This window comes from Brassica rapa, chromosome A03, assembly GCF_000309985.2.
Source record: "Brassica rapa cultivar Chiifu-401-42 chromosome A03, CAAS_Brap_v3.01, whole genome shotgun sequence".
Taxonomy (NCBI): Eukaryota; Viridiplantae; Streptophyta; class Magnoliopsida; order Brassicales; family Brassicaceae; genus Brassica; species Brassica rapa.
In genome coordinates, this window is record NC_024797.2 from 10156981 (window position 1) to 10183996 (window position 27016).

Sequence of the window (27016 nt, forward strand, 5' to 3'; positions counted from 1 at the left end):
TTTTGTTTATCTGAGACTCTTGTGGTTCACATGCTTGCTTATCAATTTGTGACTGCTTTAGATTTTGTCTTTTGGAGTCTCTCTTCCCTTATGCTTCGTGAGTATAGCATTGAATTGCTAGGGACCATGTATAGTTTTGGCATCTAGCATTCTAGCTCTTCCATGGTGTGTCTTTAGCTAGCGAGTTTCCACTATGAGATCAGTTTAATAGTATACTCGTTACGTTGTGGGTTTCTTGCGTGTATGAATGTGTCAGTGTGTCACTCACTGGTCGAGTTTGACTGTTTTAGCTTCTAGCTAATGAATCAAGCATCTTGTTGTTGGCTGTGATAAACTGATTCTGTTGTTGGCTTGTTGCAGAGCAACGAGTGTTTGAAGAGACTCAAGAGTCAAGAGACTTGGAGAACAACAAGTGTTTGCTGACTTGAGAGTTTGAGTAAAGTTCTATTTAGTAAAGTAGCTACAAAGTTGTGCCCAAGAGTTATAATTATACTTTGCATTTACATTACATGAATGTAAACTTTGGTTTTTAATTCCAGTGAAGACAAAAATGAATAAAAGACACATTTTGCATGTACATGATCATATTTTTAACATTTAAATTTAAGTTAAATTTGATATGCAAAAAATTATTGATTTGTAAAAAGGTTAAATGGGCTAACCCTGGTCCAACCTTAACCCTTATCAAAAAGTAGGGTTAAAATAGGGTTGGGTTAAAACAGGGCTGGGTTTATATTACACAAGGAAGGGCTTAACCCTAACCGTGTACACAACATCCCTAGTCGTAGAGATGTCTCTTCCGTTTGAGAAGTTATGGTTTTGGTCAACAAACCGTTTAACCAATGGTGGCTTAGGCCATTTACACCAAAAAACACCAATTTTGGTATAATTCCATCTCAAACAAAACACTAAAATTGATACTATCCCATTAAATTTGATGTAATATTATTCATCACACCAAATATATGCATATTTTATTATGTTTCATTTAATAATATAACGAGACTCAAACTTAATCCACACTTGATGATTTAAGTTACATAACTAAGTTTGAGTCTCGCCACAAATTTTTAAGTCCACACATGGCGCTTTAAGTCATATAACTAAGTTTGAATCTTGCTACAAATCTTTAAGTCCACACCTGGCGCGCTTTAAGTCACATAACTAAGTTTGAGTCTCACCGCAAATTTTTAAGTCTACACCTAATGCTTTAAGTCACATAACTAAATTTGAATCTCGCTACAAATTTTTAAATCCACACCTGACGCTTTAAGTCACATAACTAAATTTGATTCTCGCTACAAATTTTTAAGTCCACACCTGACGCTTTAAGTCATATAACTAAGTTTGAGTTTGGCTAAGTTGTTTATCATACTCACACAGTATACGAACATGCCTACCTTACCATACTTTATGGTTGTAATTATTTTGAACGTATCTTCCGTACCTTTGGTACTATGATGCAGTTAGAATCACATTTGCATATAATCAGATGAAAATGTTTTATAGTCATCTACTTGCCAAAACAGTGACAATCTACATTATGTACAAAGCAAATCAAATCCTTAATCTTAGGTGATGACTGGATAAATGAAATTAAAAGAAAAAAGTACTCCAAATATGAATTGTATGGATCATGGAAGCAACACTTCAGGACATATCTAATATAATGTAAATCATATATTTTTAGACTAATACTACAAATTTTTTTCTAAATAAAACTTATAAAAAAAACAATTTCTACCTGAAAAGAGTAGAAAAAGAAGAGAAATAACCTTTTACTAAATAAAAGAGTCAAGACTAAAATTAAGATACTCTCTTATTAGTAATTTTAACATATTTTCTCCCAAATAATAAAGAATGATACTTCATACAAAAATGATTTTCTTTCATGAAAACAGTTTTTTTTTAAAGAATCAAAAAGACTAGAAAGAAAAGAAAAAATAGATTACAAAAAGTCAAACGATCCCGCTTCAAAGCCTCCTCTTTTATAGGAAACTCTTCTTCTCCCTCATCATCAACCACCAAATCCACACAAATCTCTGTTCTTCGTTTCCGAAGAACAAAGTTTTCTTGACTCGCAAGAAACCCTAATAGTAATAATACTCAAAAAAACTTTTCTTTTTTATTTTGTAATTAAAAGTTTAGATTTTTCACAATGGGGAAGGAGAAGAAAACAGAGTCATACGACAATGGAAGCTACAACTACAAAATGTTCAAATGCTTCAACCGCAAATTCAAGATCAACGAAGTCCAACCTACAGACGACGTCCGCGACGCCTTCTGCCAGTTCTCCGTCGGCGGAAGCGGCAGAGGAGCCGGAGGCGACGGTGATTCCAGCGACGACGGCGTTATGGGGGCAGAGCAGCTCTGTTCTTTCCTCGACGACAACCAAGTCAACTCAGCAACCACCGTCGCCGAGGCTCAACGTTTAATCGACGAGGTCATACGACGGCGACACCACGTCACGCGGTTCACACGTCACGGCCTCGACCTAGACGATTTCTTCAACTTCCTTTTCTACGACGATCTCAATCCTCCCATCACTCCTAACGTAATGATTAAAAAAAAAATTATGTTCTTAAAGATCGAAACTGTGTTTTTATTACAAGAAATGTTTGTGTTGTTGAGACAGGTGCATCAAGACATGTCAGCTCCATTGTCGCATTACTTTATATACACGGGGCACAACTCGTATCTCACGGGGAACCAACTAAGCAGCGATTGTAGCGAAGTCCCTGTGATCAAAGCTTTGCAAAGAGGAGTTCGTGTCATTGAGCTTGATCTTTGGCCTAACTCTACTGGAACAGATATCAATGTTCTTCACGGAAGGTAAAACATGTTTTTTTTCTTTAGATAGCGTTTTCAGACCAAACGGTTGAATATTCGGTTTCTTGTTTTTAATTCAGAACGCTCACGACCCCTGTACCGCTGATCACATGCTTGAAATCGATAAGAGATCATGCGTTTTCAAGCTCGCCTTATCCGGTTATCATCACCTTAGAGGATCATCTTACTGCTGATCTTCAAGCCAAAGTGGCTGAGGTAACACAATATTATCTATCTTTGTGAATTTATTAGTTTTAATGTTCAAGAAATCATTAGACTGCTTTTTGTTTTTAAACTGTTTTAAAAAGTCGTTTCGTTTATGACATTTTTAGAATATTTTTCAGTTTAGTTTTTGATATATTTTTTTTTGGTGTAATAGTTTTTGACATTTTATGAACTTTCTTTCGTTCTGTTTTCTTTAGATGGCTACGCAGATATTTGGACAAATGTTGTATTACCCTGAATCAGAAAGCTTAGAAGAGTTTCCTTCTCCTGCTTCACTGCTTCATCGGATAATCATCTCAACTAAACCACCTAAAGAGTATCTTGAGTCAAGAAACCCTATTGGTAAACAAAAGGAGAATGGTAATGTATCTCCATCTTCAGAGGAGGAAACGCCTGGAACTGAGGAGATTCAGACACTAGAAAGTATATTGTTTTACCAAGATTGTGACAACAAGGTAACTTAATCAGGTCTTTAGATTTTTTTCTTGTTGTTTTGTAATTTAGTTTTTGGTTTTGAATTAGAGTGATAGTGATCAAGAGGAAGAAGAAGCGAGTGAAGATCAGAAACCAGCATATAAAAGGTTGATCACTATTCATGCTGGGAAACCAAAGGGAACGGTGAAGGAAGAGATGAAAGTTGTGGTTGACAAAGTGAGACGTTTGAGTTTAAGTGAGCAAGAACTTGACAGGACTTGTTCATCCAACAGTCAAGATGTTGTAAGGTAATACTAGTTTATATACTAACCAATACAATCCTAAGACTTGGGGCTGCAACATGATCTCTATATGTTCCTTCATAGGTTTACACAGAAGAATTTGCTTAGGATATACCCTAAAGGGACAAGGTTTAACTCCTCAAACTACAAACCACTTATTGGTTGGACTCATGGAGCACAAATGATTGCATTCAATATGCAGGTAACCAGCTACGGTTACGTCTAAGGATACATTGACCTTTACGCTACCTTTTTGGCACTGGTTTACATTTTTGTATCACAACTCATTTGTGATTATAGGGATATGGGAGATCTCTGTGGTTGATGCACGGTATGTTTAGAGCCAATGGAGGTTGTGGATATGTCAAGAAACCTAACTTCTTGATGAAGAAAGGGTTTCATGACGAAGTCTTTGACCCTAAGAAGAAACTTCATGTTAAAGAAACGTTAAAGGCAAGCCAAAATTTTCAAAAGATGTTTTAAAACATATTGAATGTCACATGCCTTATCATTTTGTCACGGTTTCTCAATAGGTGAAAGTATATATGGGAGACGGATGGCGTCTGGACTTCAGTCACACTCATTTTGATACATATTCTCCTCCTGATTTCTACACTAAGGTACTTTCAGTTACACCAATAGTGTCTTTAAACATTCTTCGAACTCCTCAAAAACCTTATTTGTGAGATTCTGTAGGTGTTCATAGTGGGTGTACCAGCAGATAACGCAAAAAGGAAGACAAGAGTAATAGAAGACAATTGGTATCCAATTTGGGATGAGGAGTTCAGTTTCCCATTAACAGTTCCAGAGCTTGCATTGCTTAGGATCGAAGTCAGAGAGTATGATATGTCTGATAAGGATGATTTTGGTGGACAAACATGCTTACCTGTATCAGAATTAAGACCCGGGATTCGATCTGTGCCTTTGTATGATAAGAAGGGTGAGAAAATGAAGTCAGTACGGCTTCTAATGCGTTTCATCTTCGAATGATTTGGATTAATAGAGATGGATGTGTTTTGAGAGAAGCTGAACACCAGTGTAATAGAAAGCTGTTGAGGTATTGTATAATGTAGCTTGAAGATCAAATGGATCTTTGCTCTGATATCTCCAATAGTGTTTCAAACATATCGTATTGAAGAACATTTAATTATATAGTCTACAATTTTTTTTACAATATGTAAAATATAATGTAAGAAGATCCATACTTGGATTGAATTCATTCATAACTGAGATGTATAGAATTTTACAACAGTGTGATGGATATTCAGCTTATATTCTATTCGTCATCTTCTTTGTTAAGTTATTTGTTTTTCTACAAAATCTCCAAATTCATCTTTATATAACATTACGTATCTGTATCTCTCAACTTCAAGCAGTTCTTTATACCAAAAACTTCAATAAAATATAATTCAAGGGGATACTTTTGCTGGTCTAACCAGCTTGGTTGTTAATATTATATATACTGTTATTAATAATAATGATAGACAAGATAAAACATTATTTGAAATTTAGGGATTAGGGAATATAAGAAACCTTTTGTACTTTAAGAAACAGTTTCTTAGTTAAAAATTAAGAAACAGTTTCTTATATTCCCATAAGAACCCCGCCCTAAAAAACTCTGAATAATGATGCTCTTAGATCATGATGAACCTCAATCTTTTAATTAGGATTCTTAGATTCGATAAAAAGCAGTTTTTAATTTTTCTTAGATTTTAACTAAGAAAAACTAAAAACGTCTTTTAAATAAGAGATATAAGAGTTATCTATAAGAGTTATCTCTTAGCCAAAAAATGTAAAAAAACAAAAATCAAATCATTAGTTAAGAATTCTGGCTAAGAAACCGGAGTTAATCATGCGCTAAATGCCAAACGAGTGTTGAATAACTTAAATGTTTGGCACAATTTACCAAATATGAACAGACACATAAGAAAAAGGAGAGAACATAAGTGTACTATACTATAAATGGGAAAAGTGAAAAAATACTAGGTCGACGTGGTGGAGCATGAGAGAGATGATATGTAATTTGTTCTTTAGGGCCCGTGATTCTAGGGTCCCCGTGATTGTATATCAACAGTCTTGATTCTGCGTAGTGCGTTTGGCCTTTGTTATTGGTGTCTTGTCCAGAGCGGGTCCTGAGATTAACGTATTCACTTAAGACCACAATCGAAAAGAGAAAAAGTGGCTGGTTTTATACATTTTTTCAGAAAAATTGGCTGTTTTAAAAGCTATATTTTCCAGTGAAATTGGTGGCCGCAAGCGGTTGCTTGCTTTGCTTTGCCTTAAGGCCGTCTCTGGTCTTGTCTCTGTCTCTCTCCATCTGTCTCCCTCTCAGATTAAGAACAACGTGTGATTACCCACCCTCTCCCACCCAAATAAGTAGTGGTCCGCTGTCCGCATGGTTACAGTCAAGTAGTAGGCGAGATCTAGAAATGTTCTAAAACACTTCTTCCAAGATTTGAATTTTTCATCGAAACAAAAATTACAGTTATGTGGAACTTAGATTTCGGCCTAAACAATTTATCTGGTAATTTGCTAATAGATAATCAAACATTAGATGATTTAGCTATCCTAAACAGTAGTCAGAAAGCATTCTAAATTTGGATAAGACAATGTAATTACTTTCCAGAGAAAAGTTCAATATGTAATATTAAGTGTTTTTCTACCAGAATTGATCAAATCAGCCTATCAGAAAAAAAGAGAATAGTAGTCCACTCTAATCTTTACTACAGCTGTAATTAACCGTTATGTATTGGAATATCTCAATATCCTTATGCTTCTTTCAACAACAAAAATACAATTTGATAGTTTTCTTACTGTGGTTTCAGAATAGTATGGGTTAAATAATTATACGGGATTTTTACACAATTTTAAAATACTACTATAGAGTCTGGAGTCGACATTCTTTGGTTATATATGTTGGCCATCCGTATACAAAACTTAGAGAAAAATTGTTCACGTCTCTTTCTTGTATGTACATCTTTTAAATATTTGAGATGAATGATAAACCTATTGTTTTATTGTTTAGCTTCAACTTTTTTGTTTGCTTATTATTATTGTGAACAAATAACGTTGAAGTCCCGTGGCCGTCGGTATACTTAAACAAGAGACAAACATATCTTGCTCCTTTCAGTTAAAAAAAAAACATATCTTGCTCCTTCATGTTTGATTCGTGATTTTTTTTTCCATCTCTTTTTAGAGAGCTTAGTTTGTAAATTAGATACTAAAGACATGCAATGCTATTAGTTTCTTCAGATTCTATAATTGCAACAAAATTGCAACGTTACATATAATGGAAACTTCATCATTTCTATAATATAATATTATCTCGCATTGTCCCCCACCCTCCCTAATGGATTGAATGACCCTTCAAATCTCAACTTTTCAAAATGTCACTCTTTGCTCTCTTTTGTTTTGTTCATCATTTTGATCTTTTTAATTTGTCTTTTTATAGGTGTTATAATTATGTTGTCGTCTGATCACAATAATATCTTATGATAACATACGCGCATGTGCGGAGTGAGTTTTTATACTAATATTTGTTTATTAAATAGTTATAACATTTTGCAACACTATGATATTTATCGATGGTAAAATGACGAATACAAAAATTACATTAGCTCATCCGAAAATTAAGAAAACAAAAAGAAAACAAAGACACTTACCACTAGTTAACTACAAATTGGACAATAACTCAAAGTCCTTGTATATTCAGTTAGACCGGACGAGATCCATATTGATAGCCAACTATGATGGTAATCATAGAATAAATTAACATAGTTTTATCATGCTTGTTTACTCTCTTTTTTTTCAAATAGATATTGATGCAGTTTACATGATTATATATATTAAAGATTTGATGTGATGCGCATTACAAGAAAAATGTGTCAATTAAAGGTTGATGTACCAACTAAAGATGAATAAAACATTAGAGGTCACCACACCCATTAACAAGCGACACAGTTGAAGATGTAATATATAACAAAAGGAATTGTTGAATCAAACTCAATTAGTGACATGGGGTCCACTCTTCATTTATTTGATCTTTTCAACAACACTTCTTATATCTTATATTGATTAAATTTGCACCATTTACATATGCTTTTCGATTAGTCATATGCTAGCCTTTCACTGTCGGTTAAACGATGATTTTAAAGAGATACGTTTGGACTTGAACATTAGATTCGACGACATTATAGTTGAGTCATAGTCAACTCCTAGAGCATCTCCAATGGTTAGTTTTATTTTTATCTTCAAAAGTTCACTTTCTTCAAAATTAAATAAAAAATGAAGTAACATTCACTCCAATAGTTTGCTTCATTTTTTTTTTGAAAAAAATATATTCCAAGTATAGTTTATCTCCACTTTATCATTAATTACTAATCAATCTTTATACTTTTTCATATTTACTAATTTTATCTAACTATTTTGTTTTAACAATAATCCAACACAATTATTATTTAATATAAATTACATTATCATATAATAAATTTATAACATAACATTTTTAAACAAACATAAAATATCATATTTTGTAAAAAAAAGACCATACATATTTTTTTTCCTATGTGATTAACAAAAGTGTTTATAAGTAAAAGATGAGATTATTTATCTTCGATTTTTTTTAATACAGTTGAATGTTCGTAAAAATGGATATTCATATGGTCTTCGATATAAACATCTGATTAGATGAAAATAATAGTCAAAAATTTGATATTTATTGGATAATATTAACGTATATAATTTATTTTGTAAAATATAAGAATAAATAAAAGTTAAGAACTAATTTACAATATATAAAGTTTATCTTTAAAAATGAAGATATACACAGTAGATCTTTAAATTTGAAATAACATTATTCACCGCTTAATTTTGAAGCCAAAAATGAAGTAAGGTTGGACCAAATATTACTTGAAGTAGGATAGGAGATGGTATTACACTCTAGGCCAATGGAGTGACAATATTAATGATTTTATTATTAAAATGATCGTAATCATGGTGCCTATAGATAATATAAAAATTGACTGGATGATTATACCATATAACAAATTCAATAGAACAGAAATACAACAGATTTGTGATAGGTTTTGAATGCATGAAAAGACTACTGCTACCCCTCAGCTAAGCTATGAGAAGGCAACATAAAACACTATTTTATCATGTATATAATGAAAATACCATCATTTAAACACTTTGAACATGTTTTTTTCTAACTCAGTTAGACTTTTACTGACTAAAATGGAATTGATTCTAACAGCCAAACAAAGTGTTGAACAACGAGAGAAGAAAAAAACAAAGACTAGTTAAGATTGTATTTCAGTCAAGTTTACGTTATAATTCCAAAATACTTATAATATCGATAATTTTTGATAAATGGAATTATTTAGTTTTTTTTAATGAATCATGAGTAGCATGATTTCGATAAATTTGTCTCTGTCCAATGTAGTTTTAAATTTTGAGTTTAAGATAATAAAAAAAAGAAAATCAAATAGTAGATTTTTCAAATTTTACTTCATGTTGTATTATATTCAATTTGAAAAAAAAAGCCAGCTTCATGTTTCACAAAAACATTTTTATTTAATATTTCAATAAGTTTTTGTTAGTCATTTTCTACTAGTGTCTGGGTGGAAAACGTCAACGAGGGGGATATTGGTTCCCTAAAAAAGAAACCTTCACTTTTATTGAAAAATATATCATGTGACACATTCATTGATATGTAAAAAGCTGTCCTATGTTAACTTATATGATTGTGAAAATAGAATCATTGTTTTACTTTCAGTGGTAATGCTGCATACATGTAATATAAATATTGCATCAAATATGAATGGTTTTGCCACATGTAAATTTGTATGATTTAACTGAAATTCATATGTTTTAGCTGATATCCGTTTCAGACTATTTCATAAAATGTTGTCTCAGTAATTTATTAGAGACTATATTTGAGAATTTTTTTTGTTAAAATGTGACAAGGAGAAATATGTAACACAGCCGAGGGGCGTGAGTCAACAAAAAATCGAATAAAAAAAAAACTGAGTATACAAAGAAGAGAGGAGATTTGTGAGAGAAGAAACATCGTTAATTTTTTTTTTTTGATGTTAGTCTCTGATACCTTGACAAATTTGAATTGGGAAAACTTAACCTTGTACTCCTTTGGATCCTTAGAACTTAAACTTATATATTACATACAAAGTAGACCTAAAGAAAAAAAGTATACCTAAAAGGTATCTTTAAATCGAAATGAAACTTGATAAAAAAAAAATCAAAATGAAACATATACAAAATATATACTTAGATATCTGAGGAAACAATGTGAAAAGTGGACTCTTTTTACTTTGTGCCGAAAAGATTTAATTCATTTTTAATGTAAAATAAATTAAATCACGTGTTTATGCATTATATAAATAATGATGCTGCTACTAAGTATTATCTCGTTTATCAATCAAAAAATATCTTTCAGTTTCTAAATGCATTATATATATTTTCTTGCTAATGAATAATTATACTGAAAAAAAAATGGAATAGTTTGACATTTTGGTTCAATAGATATACAGTTTGAGGAATAGCTTCAACGTGAGCTCAATCATCAAACCAGAGCGGCGGGAATCAGTAAATGGTGCATTATATTTATTTCCACATTATAAATGCAACTAGTTTATTTGAAATAATGTTTGGTTATTTAAGTTTATACTCTTGATAACTAGAAAATTATGTTTTACACTTTGTAATGCTTAGACCAATGCATTCACGTGTAGTTTGTATTCTCTACCAAGAGCGAGAAAGATTAACTAATCCTTGTAAGAAAGTTTGAAAAGAGTTACTCTATAAATGTGAATTATGTGAGTGACTTGACTATTCAAAGAAAGCAAAAATGTACCAGCAAAGAAAAAGAGAAATATTCCAATCAGTGGTAGATCTTCGAAGGAAAGATTCTAATTCGCGCCAATATTTGATGGGGAAAAAAGTTAAAGCTAAAATATTCTCTAAATTATTTTTGTTGATGTTATATATCAGTATTCAGAACAAAAATGTATGTCAAATAAAATCGTGAGAAGATAGGTAGTTGTCGAAATCCCATAGGGCATTCTTAAGCGAGTGAAGAGATGAAACGTAGCCCATCTACATCTTCATCTATCAACTATCATCTATGTGGTTTGTTCAAAAAGAGAGAGGTCATGTTACTCCTTTTTTATGTGCTGTAAATTTTTGTTCATACGCCAGCGATTTATCTAGTATCTACTACAGTATAACATAGAATAATGATACTCTTACAAACTGTTTGATTAATCTTATTTTTAACGCACAAAAACAAAAAGTGACTCGGCTATTAATTCAACTATAATTAAATATAGTTAAACCTTTATTACATTGAAGTTCTTTGAGAAACATGATCACGCAAAGATTAATATGATCATATGGTATCCAAGCAATAGCAGAAACACATAACATATGGAGAACAAAGATTATACATATGGATTAGCACATTTTTATGATCAAAACATTGTGGAGAACATAATGTTATATAATGTTTTCTAAAAAGAATAAGAAAGGGATAGAGAAATTGACGAAAGATGCAGTATGTGGTGAAAAAAGGAGTTCCTGCTTCTCATTGGTCTCTTTCAAACTTTACGATGCAAAGCGACCTTTCTTTTCTCTTTCTTCTTTTATTGCAATCGTTTGTGTCACTTTCTTTTCTTATTAATTTCATAAAGTTGTATGATCGTATCCCTTGTTTTTGTTTTGCCCTGACAGGACCGACACCGATCTTTCATACATCTTTCGGTAATAAATGTTATTGGATTCCTTTTTCATGTTACATAGTTGTATTTTATATCTTTCCGCTGACATAATACAATAATAATAGTAAAATGACTTCATGAAGAATATATGGTCGAGCTAGAACTTCTACCACCGCTGACTCTAATGAACTCAGATTAAACTACTTTTGCAATTTTAGTTTAGTGTTTGATTTTGTAAACCCGAATACACTATACACTATACACTATCCCCTATATATTATTTGAGAAGCATTATAACATTTTTTTGTAGCCACGTGTCATCACTAGAATGATTTTTAGAATCCTTAGAGAAATAAGTTGGTTTATCTAAATATATAATAAGCTTTTTATTAAACCACAATAAATACGTTATTAATGTGCTTCATTATTTCCTTAAATAAGATTACGTAATTGCCTAATGTGGCTAAAATATATATGACAATTAATGATTTTGAATAATAAAGATTTGATAAAAATAAGTGTGTATTATAATTATATTTGTTTAATTTTAACCTATTAAAATAAATTAAAAAATCATAGTAACCATACAATAAAAATAAAAAAAATATTTATATATAATATTTTGAATTTTAAAAAAAGAGTATAAATAACTAAAACTGTTAAAAGTTTCACATTCAAATTTTATGATCTATGATTTAAAACTTTTGTTATGACATGATACAAATAATTAAAAAATAATATAAGTTGAAAGTCTCATTTAATAAGTATCAAAAATAAAAGATATATAAGTATATGTATCATTTTAAATTAAACTATATACCATATAAAAAATACATAAATATCTTAATTTTGAAATTTATTTTCAACATTTTTTATGACATGATACAAATAATTAAAAAATAATATAAGTTGAAAGTCTCATTAATTAGTATCAAAAATAAAAGATATATAAATATATGTATCATTTTAAATTAAACTATATACCATATAAAAAAATACATAAATATCTTAATTTTGAAATTTACTTTCAACATTTTCTTGATAAAAAATTTGAAAAAATATTGACAACTTAATTTTTGTTAATATTATAAATTACTTAAACCATTAATTCCACAGTGAAAATTTTGTTATAACTAATTTAGACTTTTTGCTATAAAGATACAAATGATAAAAAAAAATATGAGCAAAAAACATCATCTAATTAATATTAATATTAAAATATACCATATATGGTACTATCATTTAAATTTAATTATATATCATATCAAATAGAAAAAAAAATTTCGATTTATAAAATTTATTTAAATGTTGGCACCAATTTAATTATATAAGTAGTAGATAATGACTTTTTTATTCGATATATATTTATTATTTCATAATATGTTATAAACATATAATATATAAAATAATTTTTATATATAATGTTTATCCTTGCGCGCGGATCTTAACCTAGTTGTTACTTAAAATAAGAAAATATTTGTTTATATCTCTTTGGTTAAAGAGAGTAACAACCAATAGATGTCAATCCAAATCCATGAAAAATTGTAAGAGTATCTTTTTAAAATTACTTTGGAAATCATAAACTTTGAAGCTAGCATCTTTTTTTTTTCTTATTTGTTTTGCAAAGCTAAAATCATAAACGAAATAATAGAATGTTTAATACAACTTTTAACATCGTATGACTTACGAGTATACGTATGAATGAGATTTTTTTTTTGGGGTCAAACGTATGAAAGAGATATGTATCGTGTATTTTGTAGATAGTTAATATGTGGTATACAATATAATTGAAATAATAAAGAAAATAGAAAAATATTATTTGACTTGACTTGAACACGGCAATAAATAAATAAATAAATAAAGAATGAACTAAAAAGACAGGCAACAAGAATCTGAGTATCTACCACCAGTAACCACCTGTTTCTGTTTGATTCCAAACTCTCACTTTCCCTACCCCTCGTGTCTAGGTCCCACCTTTGTGTTCCACTCAACCCAACAGTGTATCCTCTCTTCTCCTTCCATAAATTAATTTATTCCCCATTAACATTTTCTTATTACAATTCCAAAAAAATATTCAAATAGTAAAATAATTCACCTGAAACTTCAGAAATTGCGCATTTAATTTCCACTTTTTCAAAAAAAAAAAACTGAAATTTGTTATTATATATATGATCGCCGGCGATGCCAACTGCGGTGAACGTAGCGAAGCAATGCTTGACAACAGAATCATCCTACGCGCTAGAAGAAGCCGTGAACGTGGCGCGTCGACGAGGACACTCTCAAACGACGTCGCTCCACGCCGTATCCGCTCTACTCTCTCTACCAACCTCCGTCTTACGCGACGCGTGCGCTCGTGTCCGTAACTCAGCTTACTCTCCTCGTCTCCAGTTCAAAGCTCTAGATCTCTGCCTCAGCGTTTCGTTAGACCGGATCCAATCGGGTCATCAGCAACCCGGGTCCGACGACCCGCCTGTCTCGAACTCTCTCATGGCTGCGATAAAACGGTCTCAAGCTCACCAGCGTCGTCTCCCGGAGAGTTTCAGACTGTACCAAGAGATGTCTCAGAGTAGTCAGAGCTCGAGTTCGCTTTCTTGCGTGAAGGTGGAGCTTCGTCAGCTGATTCTATCGATCTTGGATGACCCGGTTGTGAGTCGGGTATTCGGTGAAGCGGGGTTTCGGAGCTCCGAGTTAAAGCTCTCGATTATCCGACCAATCCCTCATCTCTTCCGTTATTCATCTCCACGTGGACAGCAGCAACAGCCTCTGTTCCTTTGTAACGTAACCGGGAATCATCCCGAACCGGAATTGAACCCGGTTCGGTGGGGTTTCAGCGTCTCAAACCGGAATCTAACCGGTGATTCTTCTGATCACCGGAGGATCAGCGATGTTTTCACGAGGGAAAAAGCGAGGAATCCTCTGCTTGTGGGTGTATCGGCTTATAGTGTATTAAACGATTTTTTTAAGTCGCTCGAAAACCGAACCGACGGTTTGATGGCGGTTAACATCGGTTCAGAAATATCCGACCAAATAAAAGTCAAGTTCGATAAAACGTTCATCGACGCTAGGTTTCGCGATCTAGGGAAAGTGGCTGAGCAAGGCTCAGGACCTGGTTTAGTCTTGAACTACGGAGATTTGAGGGTATTCACTGACGGTGAAGGAAACGTGTCGGCGGCTAGTTACATTGTGGGTAAGGTTTCGGAGCTGTTGCGGAGAAGCGGGAGGAGAGTGTGGTTGATCGGAGCGACGGCGAACAACGACGTTTATGAGAAGATGGTGAGGAAGTTTCCGAACGTGGAGAAAGACTGGGACTTGCAGTTACTCACCATCACCAATACTCTTAGGTCTTGTTCGCCTCACCACAAATCCAGGTTAATATTATTATTCCTCTTTCGCGCGCGTTTCAGATCGTTAAACGCTTTGATCGTTTCTTTTGATGACATCAAACGCGTTGTTAATTAATACCAGTTTTAAAATGATGGTTTTGAAGATCTATCGCGGGTTCAACTTTTTTTTTTTTTTAATACGAGTATTCTCGTCTACTAAATTAATGGAGTTCGAAAACATGTTAGTAATAACTTTCTCCTAAAAAACTTGTTAATAGTCAAATCTAAAAACAGTTTAAACTGGTATATGACTTACTAATAGCCTATTGTTAAGATTCTTGACTAATATGTTTACCAACAATAAGATTTTGTGACATTGACTATTAAGAATAACTATGTATAACGTATTGTTTAAGTTTGTGCAAAAGCAACTCTTTTGATGTTCTATAATTTACATAATACTTGTTGAGAAAGCAAACATTTTATCGTTAGAAAATAAGAATCATATTCTAGTTAGCCTTTTCTGTATTTCTTTTTATGTGTTTATTGGCTGCATTTACAATTTCAAAATGATGTTTGATAGAAGCACTGAACGTTTTATTTATTTATTGAATCACAAACACAATGGTTTAGCATGTAAATATAAACACAAGACTCATTTGAATGTAGAAGAAACAGAGCATTGATGTAAATTTGAGTTATATATTCCTCTATTTCACCAACTTTATGAGTGTATTTGCATTTTATATGTACCATCCATTGTCTTTGATGATGTTGACTTGTTATAATTAAATACAGTTTGATGGGATCGTTTGTTCCATTTGGTGGATTCTTCTCAACACCTTTTGACATGAAACTACCTTTCTCCGGTTTTAACAAGGAAATCACCGAACCGGTTTCTTCCATATCCGACCAGACCCAATCTACCTTGCCACCTTGGTTGCAGATGACCACAATACCCGATTTAAACCAAAAATCTGATCCCAAGGTCCGTCTACTTTTCTCTTCTCCTACTTTTAATATCTCCCACACTCATCAAATTCGATTTCTTGGACTACAAGCTTCCTCGGTTGACTATGTTATGTTAATTTCAACGTGTATTTACATTCCCTCAGTGCAGACCAAAGAAGGGTTGGAATCATTTTGTGGTAATAACTCCACGAGCAGTGCTTCTGCATCAACCGGTTCAGCTAAATCGGTCACGACTGATCTGAATCTAAGGATGTGTCCGGTCACCCCAGGCTTTGGTCTCAAGACACGATCTGCGTCCTCTGCTTGCTTGGATAATCCAAGGGATCTCAACGCAGAGAGCTTCAAGATTATATACCAAAGGTTAACCAATAGAGTTTCAGGGCAAGATGAGGCTGCTAGGGTTATCAGCTGCGCATTATCACAACCACCTAAGATTAGCACTAGAAGAGATGTTTGGCTCAATTTGGTTGGACATGATAACGTAGGTAAGAGGAGGATGTCGCTTGTGCTTGCTGAGATTGTGTATCAAAGTGAACACAGATTCATGCCCGTTGATCTTGGTGTTGCGGATCATGGAATGAGCGGTTGTGATGATGTGATGCTGTTGAGAGGAAAGACAATGGTGGATCATATCTTTGAAGTGATGTGTAGGAACCCTTTCTGTGTAGTGTTCCTTGAGAACATTGACAAGGCTGATGAGAAGCTGCAGGTAAGCTTGTCTAAGGCTATTGAAACTGGAAAGTTTATGGATTCGCATGGAAGAGAAGTTGGTATCGGAAACACAACGTTTGTTATGACTTCGTCGTCAGTCCAAGATTATGGAACAGTAACCACTTATTCTGAAGAGCAACTCTTGAGAGTAAAAGACATGCAAGTGGAGATATGGATCGAAACTGCGTCCTGTCTGAGCTCGGAGAAAAAGAGGAAGCTAGGTTTGGGAGAAACTGTAGAGACGGGGAAAAGGTTGAACAGAACAACTAATGGAGTTCTTGATCTGAACCTTCCGGCGCAAGAAACCGAGGAAACATATCAGAACTCAAAGCTTTGGTTAGTGAATTTGAAGAAACACGACAGTCTCATTAAGGTTCCTTTTAAGCCTTTTGACTTTGAAGGATTAGCAGAAAGAATCAAAAGGATCTTAAAAGAAACATTTGCAAAGTGTGTGAGATCAGATTGTTTGCTGGAGATTGACCCTAAGATCATGGAACGATTACTAGCAGCTATTTATTTCTCGGACAATAGAAAAGATATCATCAAAGAGTTGATGGAGAAAGTAATGGCTAAAGTGTTCTTGCATGTTAAAGAAAGGTATGAAATCACTTCTGGTTGTGTAGTAAAACTGGTTGGCCGAGATCTTGACGTTTTGAGTGAGGACGAAATGGACTTGTTCCTTGTAAAATCTCAGCAGGTTAAAAAGTAGGCGTGAGATTTATTTGTGAAGTGGATAAGATAAGGTAGAGTTTAGTTATAGGTGGTGTTGTTGTCCTTTTGTGTTGATATACTAGTATATTAATGTGTGTTACGATGATATATCATGTAATTGTGACTGGGTCGTGTCCGTGTTTGTATGTATAAGTTTTTTCTGTAAATTAATAGTTGTTTGCTTATATATTTCAAATAAATATTGCTTACCCGAAGGGCCAGCCCAGTCTTCCAAGTACCTAAATCAATGTCATAAATATTGTACATCATTTGGTGACTCGGTCCTACAATCTGATCTAATTTGTTGATGAGTTTGTGAAATATTTTGGAGGCGTAACAAAAAAATCATATTGTCCTCACTCAAAACGATAAGATGGTATTTTAAAATTTATTAAAAGAGAAAGTTAAAGGTTTTGGATTAATAAGTGGGGAAATGATAAGGAAATGGAAAAAGTGGAATCGGGCGGCCAAGTGAATGACATTTTCTGTCACCCACCCAAACTCCAAAGAAGAGAAGGCGTGTCTCACTTTCTCTCTCGTGCCGCAAGCTTTTCAAGGCGTGTTCCTCACTTGCTTTACTCCATTACAAGTAGTAGTCTCCTACTAGAAGACCAACAACAACAAGTTGGATCTCTTTGTTCATCAGTGACATATATTAAATTGAAAACCACTGAGACAAGAGTATCTATAAGAACATTGAGATAAAGTTTGATCTCTGTTTAATGATTGTTTAAGCGTTTGTTCTTGTATTTATTCTTTGAAAATATGGCGTGTGTTTTCAGAATATATTTTATTTAAATTGTTGTAGACTCACAGTAGGCTAATCAAAGCGCGTCCTACAGCGCACCGCACAGATACTCTCTCACGGTACACATCCCCAACTCCACCATTTACCATTTATCGACCACATATATTGATGCTCTCTTTAATTTTATTTTTCAGTTCAAAATTTTCTTAATATCGAAGGATCTTATTTCTGGACACGCACACGCACACCCATACATTTATATGGTCAGACAGTGGATCTGGTCAGACAAAAAAAATTGAATGTCTTTTAAATTAAACTATCTTGTCCAGATATTCTTTAACTATTCTGTAATTGCACCTCAACTAATTTCCAAGTTTTGTAACCAACATATTTGTAACCAAACAAACATAAAACTATTATGAGAGAATATTTAACTAGAGCGCCTGAATTTAGTGGATGGGTTAGGTTATTTCCCTTTGAGATTTTTATTATCCAAACAAAGTGATCGATCTAACTTCAAATTTCCGCGCTTGTGTGGTTTTGGCCTAGTTTCATCCGTTTTCCAGTTGCTCTTTTGATTATATCTCAAGAGTGGTTGGAAAGATTGATGTTAGCGGGACAAATGACCATTCGGCGTATGAGTGGTGATTGGATAGTTAGTGTTTGTAGGCTCTGTGCTCGCGCACCCAACTACAGACCAACTATCTTCCTCAGTTTCTTCACTAGCATAGTTTTATGCTTGTTGAACTGATCCGGGGCCTGTGTTGCGTACCCCTCTAGAAGGAATTGTTAAGCTTTACTTAAAATGTTGATTGCGGTATCTCCTTCAGTGGGAAAGTCATGAACACATAAGCCGATCAGCACTTGTTTTAGAAAAAACAAAACAGGTACATAAACTACAATCTAGCTCAACAGAAGCTGGTTTCTAAAAACAATAAATATTTCCGGACAAGACTTTTTCTATAAAGAGAAAGTTGACACAAAAAAAAAAGAATGGGTGTTGTTTATTCCCCTCATGAAACTTGCTTTTGGTCATTATAAAAATACATTTTGAAAAAATCAATGAGATAGGAGTAATATTTTTGCAAAAGACTAAACAAATTGAGTAGAAACAGTCAGCAAAACAGTGACATCCTTACCTTTTAAAAGTTCCCCAGTTTTGACTTTTGACCTAAACCATTTCCATGATGACGAGTAGAAGAAACAAAAACAACAAAAAATACAATAATATAAAATTTAAGAAAAGGAGACCAAGAAAGGTAGACGAAAGGAAGAGGGCAACTTCCTCTCTTCTTCTTCGCAACGAAGCTTTCTTTTTAAAAGGAGCCTTTACGTCGTCTCTATTAATCCTTCTTCTTTAGAAACCCAAACCACTTCTTTAATTCTTCTCTAAACCTTCCAGAGTTTGTAACTTTGCTATTGATTTTCCTCTCACCTTCCTGCAAAGCTATATCTTCTTCTCTAGAGGTATATGATTCCCCTTCCTTGCAAGGTTCCATTTACGAGTTTGTTTTTTTCTCTGTTTTTGCTTTTTCTTTAAAAAGTATTTTATCAGGCTTCTTCATCTTTTGTATGGCTTTAGAAACGATCGTTCGCTTGAATCATTAGAGATTATTCTATTCCTTTTATTGAGTTTTTCCCTCTATAGCTTGCAGTTTTCTGTTTCTCCTCCTTTGATAGCGATCTTCTTGTTTCTTGCTCCTTACGTTTTGTTCACTTTTGAATCTCACAGAAGAGATGTGCGGCTCAGAGAGAAACCTCTGCTCTTCAAGAACCATTTTAACAGAAGATGAACTCATGAGGGCCAAAGCAGAACAAGAGCGTGTTGACGCCACCATGTGTCTTCTTGAACTCGCAGCCTGCGATGATCTACCATCGTTCAAGAGACAAACCGAAGAGAGCTCTCTGGATATCAACGAACCGGGCTTGTGGTACTGCAAACGGGTCGGGTCAAAGAAGATGGGGTTCCAAGAAAGAACACCTCTCATGGTTGCTGCTATGTACGGAAGCATCGAAGTTCTAACTTACATAATCTCCACAGGAAGATCAGACGTGAACAGAGTTTCAAGCGACGAGGAGAAAGTCACAGCTCTTCACTGTGCTGTTTCTGGCTGTTCTGTCTCTATCGTCCAAGTCATCAAGATCTTGCTTGATGCCTCCGCTTCACCTAACTTCCTTGATGCTAACCAAAACAAACCGGTTGATTTATTGGTTCAAGCTTCTCGGTTTATACCTAACCAGACTAGAAAAGCGGTTGAGCTTCTGTTAACCGGAGTTATTAGTTCAGAAGAGGAGGAAGTGATGAAGAGTGTTGTGAGTAAGTATCCAGCAGATGCAACTCTCCCTGATATCAACGAAGGCGTTTATGGAACAGACGAGTTTAGGATGTTTAGCTTCAAGGTCAAGCCATGTTCTAGGGCTTACTCACACGACTGGACCGAGTGTCCTTTTGTTCATCCTGGCGAGAACGCGAGGAGGAGAGATCCGAGGAAGTTTCCTTACAGCTGTGTCCCTTGTCTTGAGTTTCGTAAAGGGTCTTGTCCTAAAGGAGATTCTTGCGAGTATGCGCACGGTGTTTTCGAGTCTTGGCTTCACCCTGCTCAGTATAAGACACGGCTTTGTAAAGACGAGACGTGTTGCGCAAGGAAGGTTTGTTTCTTTGCTCATAGGAGGGATGAGCTGAGAGCTGTTAATGCTTCCACTGGCTCAGCAATGGTTTCACCACCGATGTCTCCTTCATCGCCGAGTGTTACTTTGTCTCCAAGACACGGTGGTTTATGGCAGAACAGAGTTAATGGCCTTACACCACCACCGTTGCAGCTTAACGGTAGTAGGTTGAAGTCGAGATTGAGCACTAGAGATGTGGATATGGAGATGGAGCTAAGGCTTCGTCGTGGTGCTTATGATTCTCCTTCTTCTGTGATGCAACTTCAATCTCCAAGCAGGAGCCATTACCCTTCTTCTCCTAATAGGCAACCGCCTCCACACGGGTTCGAGTCTTCAGCAGCTATGGCAGCTGCGGTGATGAACGCGAGATCATCAGCGTTTGCTAGACGCAGTTTGAGTTTCAAACCAGCTCCGGTTGCTACTTCGAATGTTGTTTCGGAGTGGGGATCGCCTAACGGGAAGCTTGAGTGGGGAATGCAAAGAGAGGAGATGAACAAGATGAGGAGAAGTGCCTCCGTTGGCATTCACGGAAACAACAACAACAGTTACAACAATGTGTCGGTTTCTGTAAGAGACTACAGTGATGAGCCAGATGTCTCCTGGGTGAACTCTTTGGTGAAAGAGAGTGAGCCTGAGAGAGCCTTTGGGTTGAATGAGCGGGTAGGGAACACGTTTAAGGTGCGGTCGTGGGCAGAGCAAATGTACATAGACCATGAGAAGCAGCAGATTGTGGCATAAGAAGCAGATAAAATGAGACTTCGTTGCTTTTCTTATGGGCCGGCCTCTCATCTAACAAAGTCTTGAGAATAATTCTTTGATATGTGTTTGACTCCATAGTTTTTATTATATGTTCTTTATATTTTCTTGTTCTTTTTTTTTCATGTCATTCTCTTGTCTTTTGTGACACTATGTAATGATTAAAACGAAATAATTGATTAATGAGCTCAAATGTTCTCCTGAATGAAGTTAATGGCTTTGTATGTCTCAGTAGTAGTAATACTATACTCCATATTTGTTCCTAAAAGTAATTTCTATAATATTCACAACATTCACAATATTAATAATATAATAAATATTTACCATTAATTTATTATTTAATTATATTATATAGTTTTTAATATGATCAACTAATGATATTTAATTAATTTAAATATAATTAATGTTTCGTAAGAGTATACAACTCTTAATATTTAAAATTAATATTTTCATAAGACTTTTTTTTTACAGCAAGACATTTACAAACTCATATTGATTATGTAAATCAATTGAGTAACTCTGCATGTGAACGACAAAAGACGGTTGCTTTCTAATATTTTCATAAGACTAGTATTTTCAAAATGAAGAAATACAATATAGAATACTATAAATTGAAGTGCTTAGATAATTTGGACCTATTGAAGATTCGTATTCCTTCTGTTTTGCAAAAAATGTTATTTTTATATTTTATACAGATTAAAATTAATTACAAAGTTGAATGAAATTTTAACATTTTTTATGTAACAAGAAAAAAAATAACACTATTCTATAAAAAGAGGGAGTATTACAACTGAGAAAGAAGTTACCTGAACTAGAACATAACTCTGCTAGTGCTAACTATGAGGGAGTAGTTCATTGATTTGATTTGTTTTTTCGCTAAAAAGAAGGTCAGGAGCATCATGCAGAATGTGGTCTAGTAGTACAAAATAAAATCCTTAAAAATCACATTAAAAATCTTTCACTTTCTGGTGTTATCGATGTGTATTAATGCTAATCACCTGTTCTCGAGGTTGCCCATATATAAACTACACATGGATTTGAGATTCAAATATATATCAGCTTATACACTAGTAGTATTAAACTGTACCATAAAGAATTTGAGACAAGATTCTTGTAAAACTAATGAGGTCATTACTAGTGTTTTGATTCTTTAGGTAGGGTTAAGACAAGTTTCAATCATTATAAAAGAAAAAAAAACTACTACATAATAGCAACTTTTAGACAATTACTACTTTTTTTTACATTTTCTTTGGCAAACTCTATAATGAGTTGCCCTTTAAAAAGAACTCCATAATGAGTTAAGTCTGAGAGAAAGACACCTACATTTTAATTTGAAAGGAGGAAAAAAGAAGAAATCATGTGGCCACCAGTTAAGCTTTTAAGACCAAAATAACCAATCAGTACTATCCACAGTAAAGTCTATATCGTATTATTCATAAACTATTTAATAATCCTTATCTTCTTTTCTGTTTATATGATTAAATATCCAGCTCTCTCTCTCTCTCAGCCACCTACCGACACTTACATAACTGTTCAAAAACGTCATCTTCTTTCTTCTTTACTCTTCTTCTTCTTTATCAGATACAACCCTCAGGAGTGATCATGAAACAGATGAGAAAGAGTAATCTTTCGATCTTTGCAGTCGTCTTTTCCCTTTTTCTCGTCGGGATCATCATGTACAATGACAACGTCAAATCCATTGCGTACTTAACATCCTCAAGCCCATTCTCTAGTTTATTTGAAGACGGAGGGGCCGTGGAGTTGCCACCGGAGGAGTGCGATCTCTTCACCGGAAAATGGGTATTCGACAACAAGACGCATCCATTGTACAAAGAGGAGCAGTGCGAGTTCTTGACGGAGCAAGTGACTTGCTTAAGAAACGGAAGGAAAGATTCTCTGTTTCAGAACTGGAGATGGCAACCTAGAGACTGTTCTTTGCCAAAGTAAAGCTAAATTGTTTTTAAGATGTTCTGTTCTTTTACGTTTTAAGACAATATGATTTTGATGTTATTGTGTTACTGATTTTGGTTTGAAGATTCAAAGCGAGAGTGTTGCTAGAGAAGTTGAGGAACAAGAGGTTGATGTTTGTGGGTGACTCGCTAAACCGGAACCAATGGGAATCAATGGTTTGTTTGGTTCAATCAGTGGTTGCTCCCGGTAGAAAAAGCTTAAACCAGACCGGTTCTCTCACCACTTTTCAAATCCAGGTAAAGTAGTAACACTTGTGATACAGTACTGACACTAGTGAGTAGTGACATTATTCTTTTTTTGGGTCTATTCAATATAGTATTTGATTTTATTTTGAAATGATTTGATTTTAATGAACTTTTAGATAGTTTAAGGTGAATTATGAAAGTTATTGTGATTTTATTTAAAATTCTATTTGAAACCACAATTTAAAGTTGGATATTGTGATATTAGAACATTTTTTTATAAAATTTACTATTTATAATATTTCCAACAACAATGAATTTCGAATTACTTTAAAAATCACAAGTTCTTAACACTGAAATTTGAATTTTTTTTTAAAAAAAAAATTGTGTTTAAATAACAACAGTTTTTATTTTTTTAAATACAAATCACACCAAATTCCACTTGATTTTTTATTCTTATTTTGGGTTTTTATTAATAAAAAGGACTATAACGCCACGGTGGAGTTTTATTGGGCACCGTTTTTGGTGGAATCAAATTCCGACGATCCAAGAAAGCATAGTATAATCGATCGTATAATAATGCCAGAGTCCATTGAGAAGCATGCAGTCAACTGGAAAGACGTTGACTTTCTTGTCTTCAATAGTTACATCTGGTGGATGAACACTGTATCCATCAAAGTCTTGTAAGTAGTTTAGTACAGTACTACTACACACTGACACACAGAGACACTTCTGTATATATTGTAATGAACTTGATTGAAGAATGTGATGATGAAAACAGACGAGGCTCGTTCGATGAAGGTGACACAGAGTATGATGAGATCAGACGGCCAATAGCGTATGAGAGAGTGTTGAGGACATGGGGAGATTGGGTGGACCATCACATTGATCCTCTACGTACAACTGTTTTCTTCATGAGCATGTCTCCACTTCACATTAAGTAATTAATTAAATTAGTCTCTCCCTAATATTTACTTTAGCTGTATAAGTAATTTTTATAATTAATATTTTTTTGTTTTGTTAGGAGTTCGGACTGGGGGAATCCTGATGGTATACTATGCGCATTAGAGACAACACCGATCCTAAACAAGTCCATGGTGTTCAACGTTGGGACGAACTACAGGCTGTTTTCGGAGATAGGAACGGACTACAGACTGTTTTCATCTGTTGAAAACGTCACGCAGTCTATGAAAGTTCCTATACGTTTCCTCAACATCACTGCGTTGTCTGAGTACCGTAAAGATGCACATACTTCGGTTTACACGATCAAGCAAGGCAAATTGCTAACGCAGGAGCAGCAAAATGATCCAGCCACTTATGCGGACTGTATCCACTGGTGCTTGCCTGGCTTGCCTGATACTTGGAATGAGATTCTTTATACACATATCATCTCAAAATCTTCATGACCCAAAGATGAAATTATTTGGAACCTCTCATCCTTTTTTGTTGTTTGTTAAAATTCTTGTGATGTATATAGGATGAAAACCTAAAGGGGCTTGACGTCGGAGCCAAGTATGCCACATAATGTTACAAAGACTATCTTCACAAAGAATATAGAGGAAATGTATTTGTTACCTTATTTATAAGATTGTGACTTTTTTTATCTTCATGCAAAGAATATTGAAGAACAACCAAAACAATATTTTTTATTTAACAGATGAATAATTATTGATAAATGCCAAGATAAGTAGGTAGTACTATCAGCTCCATGATTGTGAAAGATGTTGGTTTAGTTGAAACTACTAACTTTTTGATTAACCAACTACGACTCAACATTCATGAATGTTCAACCAATTCTCTCTTGTCCATAACCAATCTAACGAGATGAGACAAACTGGTGGTACAAAGAGGAGTTCTTACCTTCATGTGCTATACTTTGGAGTCATTGTTCTTCCCTTGTTCCTTCTTGGATGCTATCTGTACAATGAGAAACAGAGGTTCGGTCAGTTTCAAGAATTCAAGAAAGATAACCTACAAGAAGAAGATAAGGAGAAGAAGATTAACCTGGTGCCATTAGAAGTCTGCGATGTTTTCACAGGAAAATGGGTTCTGGATAACGTTACACATCCATTGTACAAAGAAGATGAATGCGAGTTCCTCTCAGAGTGGGTGGCATGTACAAGAAACGGGAGGCCAGACTCAAAGTACCAGAAATGGAGATGGCAACCTCGAGACTGCTCTTTACCAAGGTCCGTTTCATCTTTCTGAGAACAAGCTGAGTTACACTCTCTTCTTATTCTTCTCTCAAATGACTTTATTGTGTTCTAGGCTTGATGCAAAGCTGCTGCTAGAGAAACTCAGGGGGAAAAAACTAATGTTCATAGGTGATTCAATACATTATAACCAGTGGCAGTCCATGGTTTGTATGGTTCAATCAATCATTCCATCAAGCAAAAAGACATTAAACCACACAGCACAAATGTCAATCTTCATTACAGAGGTCTTATATGCCCAAAAAAAGAAAAATGTAATAACCCAAGAAGCAAAAAGTAATCAAAATCTGATCTCTCTTTTTAATGTGTAGGAGTACAATACAACCATATCATTCTACTGGGCACCATTCCTAGTCGAATCAAATGCTGATCCTCCAGACAAGAGAGATGGCAAGAGAGAACCAATTATCATGCCTGGATCAATCTCAAAGCACGGCGAGAACTGGAAAGACGCAGACTTCCTCGTGTTCAACACTTACATTTGGTGGACCAGACATTCTAAGATCAAAGTTCTGTAAGTATCTCTACCATGTTGCATACTCCAATTTAGCCAATACTGATAATGTTTCTGACGGCTGAAGAACACAAGGATCTTTCAGTAACGAGTCAAAAGAGAGTAATGAAGTTGGAATCTATATCATGTACGAAGAAGTACTACGGACATGGAAAAACTGGCTAGAACAAAACATTGACCCAAACCGAACATCTGTCTTTTTCAGCAGCATGTCACCAACTCATGTCAGGTAACTTATGGTCCAAGAAACCCAAGTTTTGTTTCTTTTTCAACTTCCTTATATGACATGCACCTTCAACAAAATGTAACAGGAGTTCAGACTGGGACGTCAGTGGAGGAGTAACCAGAAAGTGCGAGAAAGAGACGGAACCTATACTCGACATGTCGAAACCAGTAGCTGTCGGAACAAACCGTAGGCTTCAAGAAATCGCAGTGAACGTGACTAAATCCACCACAAAAGTTCATGTAACATTCCTCAACGTGACAACAATGTCAGAGTACAGGAAAGATGCGCATACATCCTTTTACGGGTCGAGAAGTGGTAGACTCTCAACTCCGGTGCAGAAGTCGGATCCAAGAACGTTCGCTGATTGTTATCACTGGTGTCTTCCAGGTTTGCCAGATACATGGAACGAGTTTCTCTCATTGTATATCATCCACAGAAGTTAAAACACTTTTTTTTTGTGAACTTTTCAAGTTGGTTTATAACTGAACGTGCAAGTTTAAGTTTTAGTGTCTCGTCTTT

General features: G+C 34.5%; 5 protein-coding genes across 6 annotated transcripts; all 5 read left to right on the forward strand.

Moving 5' to 3' along the window:
- The first annotated feature begins 790 nt into the window (after positions 1–790).
- Positions 791–10058, forward strand: LOC103857907 (phosphoinositide phospholipase C 6). The gene is made up of 9 exons (XM_009135162.3): positions 791–2554; positions 2636–2832; positions 2910–3045; positions 3252–3509; positions 3577–3776; positions 3855–3972; positions 4071–4223; positions 4304–4390; positions 4467–10058. The coding sequence occupies exons 1-9, from the start codon at positions 2159–2161 to the stop codon at positions 4758–4760; spliced, it is 1839 nt and encodes a 612-aa protein (XP_009133410.1). The 5' UTR covers positions 791–2158; the 3' UTR covers positions 4761–10058.
- A 2911-nt stretch (positions 10059–12969) lies between these two features.
- Positions 12970–17407, forward strand: LOC103857908 (protein SMAX1-LIKE 8). Its single transcript, XM_009135163.3, has 3 exons — positions 12970–14871; positions 15625–15814; positions 15947–17407. The coding sequence occupies exons 1-3, from the start codon at positions 13685–13687 to the stop codon at positions 17216–17218; spliced, it is 2649 nt and encodes an 882-aa protein (XP_009133411.2). The 5' UTR covers positions 12970–13684; the 3' UTR covers positions 17219–17407.
- Positions 17408–17673: 266 nt separating this feature from the next.
- LOC103857910 (zinc finger CCCH domain-containing protein 29) lies at positions 17674–21600 on the forward strand. Its single transcript, XM_009135165.3, has 2 exons — positions 17674–19435; positions 19701–21600. The coding sequence occupies exon 2, from the start codon at positions 19706–19708 to the stop codon at positions 21371–21373; it is 1668 nt and encodes a 555-aa protein (XP_009133413.2). The 5' UTR covers positions 17674–19435; positions 19701–19705; the 3' UTR covers positions 21374–21600.
- Positions 21601–22850: 1250 nt separating this feature from the next.
- On the forward strand, positions 22851–25153 carry LOC103857911 (protein trichome birefringence-like 28). The gene is made up of 5 exons (XM_009135166.3): positions 22851–23334; positions 23427–23598; positions 24028–24227; positions 24326–24484; positions 24569–25153. The coding sequence occupies exons 1-5, from the start codon at positions 22994–22996 to the stop codon at positions 24948–24950; spliced, it is 1254 nt and encodes a 417-aa protein (XP_009133414.1). The 5' UTR covers positions 22851–22993; the 3' UTR covers positions 24951–25153.
- Positions 25154–25278: 125 nt separating this feature from the next.
- LOC103857912 (protein trichome birefringence-like 30) lies at positions 25279–27003 on the forward strand. 2 transcript variants are annotated; one of them, XM_009135168.3, is made up of 5 exons: positions 25279–25733; positions 25813–25984; positions 26069–26271; positions 26339–26500; positions 26583–27003. In XM_009135168.3, the coding sequence occupies exons 1-5, from the start codon at positions 25327–25329 to the stop codon at positions 26938–26940; spliced, it is 1302 nt and encodes a 433-aa protein (XP_009133416.3). In that variant the 5' UTR covers positions 25279–25326; the 3' UTR covers positions 26941–27003. The 2 variants fall into 2 exon arrangements, with proteins under 2 accessions (XP_009133416.3, XP_033144987.1); XM_033289096.1 differs by having other exon boundaries at positions 26357–26500.
- Positions 27004–27016: the final 13 nt, after the last annotated feature.